This window comes from Paralichthys olivaceus, chromosome 8 (assembly GCF_024713975.1).
Source record: "Paralichthys olivaceus isolate ysfri-2021 chromosome 8, ASM2471397v2, whole genome shotgun sequence".
Classification (NCBI taxonomy): domain Eukaryota; kingdom Metazoa; phylum Chordata; class Actinopteri; order Pleuronectiformes; family Paralichthyidae; genus Paralichthys; species Paralichthys olivaceus.
In genome coordinates, this window is record NC_091100.1 from 7,605,642 (window position 1) to 7,615,941 (window position 10,300).

Consider the following 10,300-nt stretch of genomic DNA (forward strand, 5'->3'; position numbering starts at 1 on the left):
TCATCGCACTTGAAAACATGCACATACAGCAAGTACACACTCATAGAGCAACAACAGAAGTTTGCTATTCAAGAATAATTAAATTTGGCTTCATTTCGATATAAGGAAAAAGTAATATGCAGGCATTCTCTTTAATGCATAATTAAAAAAATTTTGTAAACATTTAATTATAAAATATATATTTATTTTATCATTGTTCTTTTTAATAAGAGCTTTATTTTTTGATGCTGGTAAACTAAGCTCATTAATAAGGTAGAAACACAGATACATGGTCTATTTGAAGATTATTCTCGTTGTGTCCTGAATCAGTTAACCTCAATTCAATGTTCATTATCTGCAGCCAGCAAACGAAATGATACAAGCTGTAGTTGTGCTCGCAGTCTCTCTCTTGTCTCTTGGCAAGTGTAACTTATTAGACAGTAGTCTGTGGGTCTGCAGTGGCTGCTCTGAACATAAGGGAGAGTGGAAAAGAGATGGAAATTGGCTTCCCCTCAGGGTCTGTTGTTCCGCTGCCCACAGCTAACAACCATGCCAACGAAAAAATATCTGATAGAACCTGCATTTCAGAAAGTCACCCCCCCAATACAGAGCCTCTGTATACTCTAATGTGTATTATGTAAAATCTGTTGGCACATAAAGAAAACACTCATTTGGAAGTGACTGCAGTCTCTTAACTCAAATGTCAGATGATTTACATTTGTAACATCACAGACTGGACTCAGTCAATCCAAATGTAAATACAGCAAAACTAATGAAGGCTTTCAAGTCTCAGACATCTAATGCATAGAATCCCTCTTTTGAAAGAGAAGCTTCTCAATACATTGTCCAAATGAAACTCACAGGATAAAGGCCTCTCCATAAAGAACTAGAATGGCATTCAGAGAGCAAAAATCTCAGCCAAGATCCAATAGTCTCCTTATGAAACCTACGTTTAGATTCTCTAGATTTTCATTAAGGTCCATAAATGATTCTCTAAGAAAACAATACAAAAAATGTAAAACACCAATGTTCAAGAAAGAGAAAAAAAAATCATGGATGATTTTTTTTTTTAGCTGTAGTCTCCTCACATGCTTCCCTCCCCATCTCCATACTCCAGTCCCTCAGGAGCCTTTGTTGTACTGTGACACGTTTATGTCCCATTTCAGGCCTGTCAAGCGAACGTAAAGCCCATCTGTTGACCTCAACACCCACAACACACACCGATAATGTTTTTAGTCTAATCACAATAATGTATTCTCACACACACACATTCAGGGGGGGGATTTGGGATGAAAAAAAAAGCTTTTAAACATGAAAACATTTTCACTAAAAGTTGAAAAAAGAAATCACATGTAGAGCATTTTGTAAGGATTCATTTCAAGTAACACCAACCATTTCCTTTTTTTTTGTTTGAGTTCTCATAACTCCAATCCGTGCATCTGCAGACCCATCGAGTGTCATTATGATTATCGCCTCATCTCGTCATAAACAAAGATCTGTGTTCTACATCTTTTTTCTGTGCGGTCATCAGTGGAGTTAGGATGTTTGTAACATGTGTGGAAACTGTAGCATTTCACTGAGTGTAAAACCAGGAATGCTGCCCGCAAAGTTACACTTCTACTTAATACACAAATGCTGTAGATAACAGAAACACAAACACACAAGAAGCCCCTTCATAGCCCAAAGATATTCACACAGCGTCTATTAGTCATTAATTTGAGGACTCGCTTTTAGCTGTAGTGTGTGAGTGAATAAATAAATGTAAAGGAGGGTTTGTAACAGTTTTAAATGTCTCTTCTGTCTGCTGTGAATGTGTTTGAAGCCAGATTGATTTCTTTAAGGCAGCATTTTAAAAGGGAAATAAACAGGTTGTGGCTATTTTAGATTCTTTTCATTCTACGGAGGAAAAAGAGAGAGTTCTTTTGATATTCTTTGTGCTTAACTTTATCTGGAATCTGCCTAAACTCAATGTCTCTGCTGTATTGTTTCAATCTGCACATGCTGGTTATATGTTCAAGGTTTACACCGTCTCTTAATTTATGTAAACCACATTTATATTTACTAAAAACAGCAGGCAGGTTTAGCCAAAATGTAAAAGTTAATGGACATCAACAGCAAATTGACTCAAATTTCCTGACCTCAAGTCCAGAACAAGATGTTTTGTCCCAGTCTGGCGTGTATACACTTGAACAATGTGAAGTGTTTTTATATATGTAGGAGTGTGTAGAAAGGGAGAGAGGGCCTTGACCATTTCGAGGTTTTTCTGAGGTGATTCTGTTCTGCAGGGTTTGTGAAGCGCTTTGGGGCCCAGAGCAGATGAAAGGTGCTATTTAAATGTAAGTGCCACTCCATTCCTTCATTTCCCTTCATGTCCTTCTGCTCCGATCCTTTCTCCAGCCTGTCAACCCCTCCTCCTCTCCCTCCCACACACACACACATATACACACATACACCTGATCACCTCAATTCTGCCATCATTAAACTGCCACACATACCACCATGAGCACACAGATCTGTACATGATACACACTTTTCCTTTATCTGTCCTCCTCCTTTTCATCATTTTGTGTTGTTCAATTTCAAGTTGTGTTAGGTGGTTGTGAATGTACACTTTGCCAACAACTATCTTTTGCTTGTTTTGTGTGTTGTGTCCTCCCTCCCTCCCTCCCTTTCGTTGCATTACCCAGGTGCCCTTTCTGCATCTACTCCACCAATCGTCCAGCGGCCATGGAGTGCCACCTTAAGACGCACTGTAAGATGGAGTACCGCTGCCGCATCTGCCAGGGACTGTGGCCCGACCAGGCTTCATTGGAGGCCCACATGCGCGGGCACCGCCTGGGCAACCACTACAAGTGTGAGCAGTGTGGCTACTTGTCCAAGACGGCCAATAAGCTGATCGAGCATGTGCGTGTGCACACAGGCGAGCGGCCCTTCCACTGCGACCGCTGCTCCTATAGCTGCAAGCGCAAGGACAACCTCAACCTGCACAAGAAGCTGAAGCACGCGCCGCGCCAGACTTTCGGCTGCCAAGAGTGCCCTTTCACCACGACTCACCCTTTTGTCTTCAGCCGCCACCTCAAGAAACACCAGAGTGGAGGAGCGGGGGGACTGGACGAAGGCTTAGGAGGAGAGGAGGAAGAAGATGAAGAGGTAGGAGAGGAGGAGCTGCCTTTCGAGGGAACATCGCCGGGGGGCTCGTCGTTGCAGAAGAGTGATGAGAAGTTCCTGTTCAGCGGAGGAGGAGGAAGCAGCGGAGGGAGTGGGAGTAACAGCCCCCTCATGAGTCTAACAGCGTCCCAGGCGCTCCAGTCCGTTGCCCTGTCATTCACACTGGGCAAATCTAAACACCTGGACGCCAGAGGTCCTCTGCACCGCTTGGTCAGCGCCAACGGCAACAACGCCACAAGAAACCCCGGCGGCTCGAGCAGCGGCAGCCCCTCCCTCTTCCTCCCCTCCTCCCGCCACGTGTTCGAGCAGTACAGGAACTGCGACCGGGCCCACCTGATCCCCCTCACCACCCTGTTCACCCACAACAGCCGCTTCACATTCCACTCGCACCTCCACTCCAGATGGCGGCCCGCCACATCTCCTCTCCTCTTCTCCTCCAACTCGGCCTCCCCCTCCCGCTCTCCCCCCTCACCCACCTCCCACAAACACTCCTTCCTGGCCTACCTGGGACTGATGGAGAGGGCCAAGACTGTTTGACCTCGCCCACCTCCTCCTCTCCTCACTCGGTCCCTCACTCCTCGGACGGTGGCGTGAATGACACTTGACCACTGCAGCGGGAGCAACATCTTTTCCAATCAGACCAGCAGAATAAGCTGGACCAGACAAAACTTATTAAAGAAAAGAAGAAAAAAAACATTTATAAGAGAAAAAGGCTGTACATGCTAAAAATGCATTTATATCAAAAAGCTGCTTTTCTTATCAGTTCTATCAATTGAATTATTACTACTTCAGCTACTACTCTCTATTACCTTTTGTTTTCTGTTTTTAAAAGTCTGAATGACCTGGACCCAGTTGCATTATCTAAGGAAACTAACATATCTCAGTTTTATAGATATTTTTCTTTAGTCGTTTGATGAGATAAAAAGTTGAAAAAGACGAAACAAAATTTGCAAGTGCTACATTTTAGTGCATTTTTGTCTATTGCTATTATGCATCGAAATAGCATGCCTGTTTCTGTGATTCAACTAGCTTTGACGTCATTAGGAAGCTAAAGTCGAGATATCTTGAAGTGTTAGCGGTGCGACCGAACCAATGAAACGGCATGCTTTTCATTGACAAAGGCACGTTTCCAAAGCAACGCCTCAAACCACGCACTTACCTTATTTATCAATCTTGTACATAGTTTTGTAGCCCCTCCCATCTTTTTGATTTCTGTTGGTCTTTTGTATAATGGTGAAACCATATTATGCATAGCTGCTGCCTGATATCACTTCTGTCTCAGAATAAATCTTATTTTAAAGGGTTACAAGCTAGATTTTTTTTTTTTTAGCTAATAGAACAGTATATAAGCTGCGTTGATGTAAATATTCAAATCTGTAAATTGAATATATTCAAAATGACCCAAGAACAGCGAGAAACATGTTTAATTCTAACAACTAGACTTAATATAAATGTAAAATCCTTCAGACGAAAATATTCTTCTGAGACCAAGTGGATATCAGCGCAGATTCGTATGCAGAACTATGTATCACGCACCTGTACTTAGAAGAGATATATGAGATAACTGTTTTGTGGAGGTGACCGGCTCAGGGTCAGCGAGCTGCCCACAGCCAGGGTCACCACAGGCCGATTCAATGGTGCTTTTTGGAGCTTTTTGTAATTTTTTGTGTACAAAAAAATAGAAAAAAAATCTGTTCCAAAATGACTTGAATGAATGTATTTTTGTTTATGTACATGGAAAAAGAAGTGACGCAGAAGTGTTAGCAGGGACGTCTTCTGTGCTGGTAAAGGCGGGAAAGTCGGTGTGTTTGGTGGCCTTCTGTGTCTTTTTCTTTGTTTTTCTTTTGTTTTTGTCATTTTTACATTTTTTACTGAGCCTTTTACATCATTATAAAACGTTTTCTACTAACATTCATAGAGCACCTATCGGGATAAAAGAAAAGAGAAGCTCCTGTAGGTGCGATGCTAGGAAGCGAAGCCGTTCACATGTACAGCATCCGATGGCTTCTGTTAGTCTGGCTGACACGGTACTGCCCGATACCCTCCCTCCTGTCGACCTTTTGAGTTTTTATTGCACTTAACTGTAGCTACACTTCAAGCCAAAAGCACTTAAATCTTTTATTTTCTTTTTTGTTTTAAGTGCAAACTTAGATCCACCACGTCACAATAATGTGAAGTAGACAGTCATCGCTGGTAATGACTCAATCAAACATCCCTTAGTTTCACATGTAGACATTTCTTGCAATGCAAAGGGGTCTGTGTCCGTACAGAGCCCCTCCCCCCCTCCTTTAAAGTCAGCTGAGAAACAAAACTTGTAAAACTGTTAAAGAATTCTTGTCAGAGAATAAAGAATGGAGTATTTTAAAGACAACAAAGTCCAATAAATTTATCGGCCAGTTCTGTTTTCATTGTGGAACGTTGAATTTAAAAAACCTATAGAAAGATGTTGTTGGCTGATTTTTGCCTGCGGAGGCTGTTTTTTCTCGGCTGACCCTGGGGGGGGTGGGGGGGGGGCCTCCGTGAAAACCAGACAAAGTAAATTAATACAAATTGCATGAATTAGACAGTGGAGGTTAAGCTCTCCCTGGGAACTCAAAGTCCCAGGCTAAATTGTGATCGCCAATTTTGCACAGTGCTGCACTTTTTGATTATGAGAATATGTATTTATCCATTTAATGCTCAACAAGAAGAGTGTGTTTTGTGAGGTGGGGCAGCGTAGTACAAGCGTTTTATTTTTGGAAAAGCTTTACCCGTCATCAATCGTGCTTGTGTTCCAAGTGGTCTTCAAGCCAAAATCCCTTATTTGTAAAGGGGTTGTTTCTTTTCTTTGTCATTTACTTTTTTGTCTATTTTACTCATGTGTTTTGTTACAGTGACTCATTGTTGCTTTTTTTTATTTTTCTACTTAAATCTTGTCAGAAAAATGTTGATTGGACAGAAAACATGAATTGTCAAGACCAAAATGTAAGTGCGGCAGGATGTGATGTTAGGATTGAATCCGTCATGTCCTGCTCAGGAGCGATGCCTCGATTGTCTCCCTCTTTACACTGTTTGATTGTTCCTTTTTGCTCGGTCAATGCCTGGCATGCTGTCTCTGGAGTGAAAGGAGCATCCCTCCAACACACACACACACACACACTCTCTCCTTGTACTATCTATGTTATCTTTTATACTCTAGTGCCACTTGGTGGAAGGAAACCACCTGAGACTTCTGAGAATAAGTCAAACTAATTGTCAGGGTCCACGAGAAGAAAGAAGCTGAAGAGAAAAAACGAGAATGTGTCCACTCTTGACACCTTTTTAAAAATGTCTGCCTTTTAATACAACGTAATCATGAATGGCTGCACTTCCTTATGTCTCCCGGGTTCGAGTGTAATGTTTAAAAAGGCAACAGGGCTCTTATCCTTTAAACAAAACAGTATTCTTTTAAGCACTTATTCTGTTTATTTTGCCCAATCGTGTGCAGCACAGAGACGTTCTCCGTTTTAAAAGCTTGACTACCTTTTCGGCACTTCAGAGTATGCATGACATTGCCCTTGCTCTAGTTCTCTAGCACTTAATTGTGTTTAAAACTAACTCCCTCGGTTGCATTTAGTTAGCATCAGCCTGCACTGTCCTACAATCAGTTAGCTTTACGTTCGGCTGTGTTTTATGATTAGAAAAGGCTCAACTCTCTTTTCTGTTGGCACTCGGTAAAGATTGGTATGTGCTGTATAAAGCTTTTTTTATTACTCCATTGTTAAGGCTGTACAGGGTTGTGACGATAACTGGTAAATAGATCATTTGTACTTTTTTTTTTGGTTTTGTATTTGTTTGTTTTTTTATGTTTGGCATTATTTTATGTTCAACTTGCCAGATCTAAATGTAACAGGATTTGAAAGTAAAGCTTACATCAGATATCACGTCTTTTGTCTCCTTTCTGTTTGTTCTTTTTGTTCAGTGTCACGGCTTCACGGTGTTAAATATACGTACGTTTCATTTTTGTAAGATGCTCAATCCCTCGTACAACGATTAACCAATAAATCAACCAATTTGTTGATTAATTATTAGAAAACAGACAAAAAACACGACGTAATTCCAGCTGCTCAAAAAAAACCATCTTTCCTGCTGCTACACAGAACAGATCTCTTTTATATTAGTTTATATTAGTTGAATGTTCTTTGGTTTTGGATGACTGTCCTTACAAGACTTTTGAAGACGTCACTGAGCTCTCAGGTCATGTGATGGGATTTTCTTTTTTTCATTTTTTGACATTTCACAGACGTTCAGTGTTGAAAAAAAACCTTTGTTGTTCTAACTTAATTGTTGGAGAAGAGTAGTTGGATAAAACAATCTACTTAATGTCCATTATTGGATACATCATTTTGTTTCACACAGGAAGGTTTTTGATGTAACACTGAACAGCGTAAAACAGTTTGTAGCTCTGAACATCACTTTGGTCATTTGATGCATTTTAACATGTTGGTCAAATTTTATTTGTTTAGCTCATATTCGCAAATCACACATCAATTTGTCTCATTGGGCTTTAACAAGCTGTGACATCCTCTGCCCTTATAATGTCATAATGTCAGTATGATCTATTTTTTTTCTGAGCTTTCAACCACATCTCACAGTCTTCATCAGTCAATGATCAGTATTTACTTCGTTTATTTGTTTTAATGTGTTAACGAGCGTTACATTTAATTAAAATCCGTAATGATTGAGGTGTTGAGATGCAGAAAAGTTCTTAATTTGACTTAAGATGATTCTATTAAATAATAAAAAACATGTTCAGCATCCAGCACAATATGATTCAGATGATATAAAATAGTCAAATGCATTTTTCACGACTGCTTTGTCTTTCATCACGTCAACAATTTAAATGTTAAAGTTTTAAATTATAATTTTAGATTGTTACAACTACTGTGTCGATTGATTCCTATTTACTCACAAATGAATGTTGTAAAACTACAGAATTGTGATAATAATGCAGCATTATTGTGATAAAACACACTGAAAAGCCAGAAAAGGGCTCAGAAGAAAGGACAGAGGAGCCACTGAATGAGTTTTGTGGTGAAGCTGTTTTCTTAACAACAATAAAACAAACCTAAATTCCTCCATAAACATCTCATAAAGAAACACAAAGGCAAAGTGAATGAAAAGTCGATAACAAGAGAAGACGTAAAAATAACGGCCGAGAAAAGGTGTTTCAGACCAGACGTCATTCAGCAGAGACGGTGACACGACTTAAACAGAAGCACTGATCAGCTTTGAGGGACGTGGCATCGTCTAATTCAGAACGGTGGCGAGCCATCATAATAATAAGGAATAGGATCTGTCATGGTGTCTAGCTGGTGTTTTTATTAGACCGATGGGAGGTCTCTCTCGCTCTCCTCTCTGTGTTGTAGTAATGAAAGTTACAGCACGTTCTCGCCCAGCCAAAGGTTGGCTCTGCCTAATGAAAACAGATGAAGCAGAGATAAAGTGTTTGCTGACATTAAGGGACTCATTTATCACCGTTAGCCCCCGAGCTATAGAACACCTTGGTCTGGAGCTCTCCTTTAACAGGCCCGGCCTCACAGCACCCTGGTGGCACGCTGCAGCCTTCCAGCCACATCAACGCCTCCATCTTTACCTCTCTTTCTATTCCACTCCTCTGCTCTTTGCATTGTTCTCACAGGAAATGTTTCTGTTTACACACACGTCGTCTCATTCACAGGGTTTATGTGGGTTGGACTTGGGGGGGCGGGGGGGTTTAGCAGCAAAAGAAAATAATGGAATTTCAAAGGAGCCTTATCAAATGTAAAGGATTTGGCAGAACTTGCAGGACCTCCATCACGGCGCCCTCCATGTTGACCCATGTGGGTTCACCAGCCATCCAAAGCCCAATCTCTCCTGTTGAGGGGCCGTGTGTGTTTTCATCTCGCTGCTCATCTCGCCTGTGTATTAATGAATCTTTTCGGCTGTGTTTAAAGCTGCTTAATTAAGTTCAAAGCAGCGCTCGGGGCACAGCGCGCCTGCTCAGCTGACCTCCCTACGAGTGGAAGTGTTGATTAGGAAGTGAGGAGACATGCAGGCACTGCAGGGGACGGCTATTGATTGAAAGGATAGAAAAGCTCATTTGGATTTTGTGATTGGAATATCACACTGTACACGGGGCTGTTTTTCTTCGTTAGCCGAACAGAACAATAACAACTCGGCCGCTGCGCCGACGGTTTGGTGATATTGTCGACTAAGTGAGGAATTTCTGTGATAAGACCAAACGCCGGAGTTTTCCCTCATCCCAATAATAGCCCTTCACCCTGGCCTGAGCTGTCTGCACAATGTCGACCTTTCGACACCACCTCACGAAAGTTGGCCGCTGTCGATCGATAGCGTGTTAGCTTTTTGTTTGTAGGTTCAGGCTGCCTTGGCTTTATTACAGCTGCTGAGAGTCATGGGGGAGTCGTGCACGGCTTTGTGAGAGAGGAGCTCCCTCTTGTTTGCCAAAAGTGTAATCCCGCCGTGACCCGCCGTGACCCTGCCCTGAGAGGAAAGCTGCTTAGACAGAAGTGCGTGTCTGTGGGAGCTCCCAGCTGCCTGGCCTCTCTCTGTCCGTCTCTCTTTTTCTCTCTATTTCACTCACTACATCTACCTCACTCTTGTTTTTTTCACTGTGTAGCTCCATATACATCTTTCCATCACACAGACTCTCACCCTCACTCACTGCTCCTCTTTTATCATCTGCTGTTTACCTCCTCATTCTTCTCTGCCTTGTCATTTTTCCCTGCACACACTTCACTCAGCGTCAGTTCTTCCAAGACTCCTCCTCCTCCTCCTCACCGCCCCTGCACCTTCGAGGTTTTTAGCCTGTGATGGAGCTGAGCCTCAGTTAAGTGGAGACAGATCTCCTATTTATTTTCTCCAACAGAGATAATAAACACACAGTCCTGCTATAGACCGCCTTCGGTACTGGCTGCGGAGCAGAACCACTGGTGCACAGGAAGGAGAGAAGAGAAGGAAGAAAATCACCTCAAATCAATTTGGCATGGGATGAGGCCTGGGCTAACAGTGTGCAGAATAAGAGTCCGCTGAGGCTGCTGGCTGATTTGTAAATCTTTTCCTCTTCGGAAAACAAAAAGGTACCAAAGTGGATCTGTAACTATGACATCCTGTTTATTGAGTCCGCAAAAGT

General features: G+C 41.9%; 1 protein-coding gene across 3 annotated transcripts in view; it reads left to right on the top strand.

The window, feature by feature from the left end:
- The window catches only part of znf827 (zinc finger protein 827), a 65,479-nt gene extending 58,435 nt beyond the window's left edge, over positions 1-7,044 (top strand). For 2 of the 3 annotated variants that reach the window (XM_069530015.1, XM_020101298.2), the window contains exon 14: positions 2,667-7,044. In XM_069530015.1, the coding sequence (XP_069386116.1) occupies positions 2,667-3,684 (1,018 nt within the window). In that variant the 3' untranslated portion in view covers positions 3,685-7,044. Of the gene's footprint in view, positions 1-2,264; positions 2,316-2,666 lie in introns of all 3 variants that reach the window. The other variant, XM_020101296.2, reaches the window with a different exon arrangement.
- Positions 7,045-10,300: the final 3,256 nt, after the last annotated feature.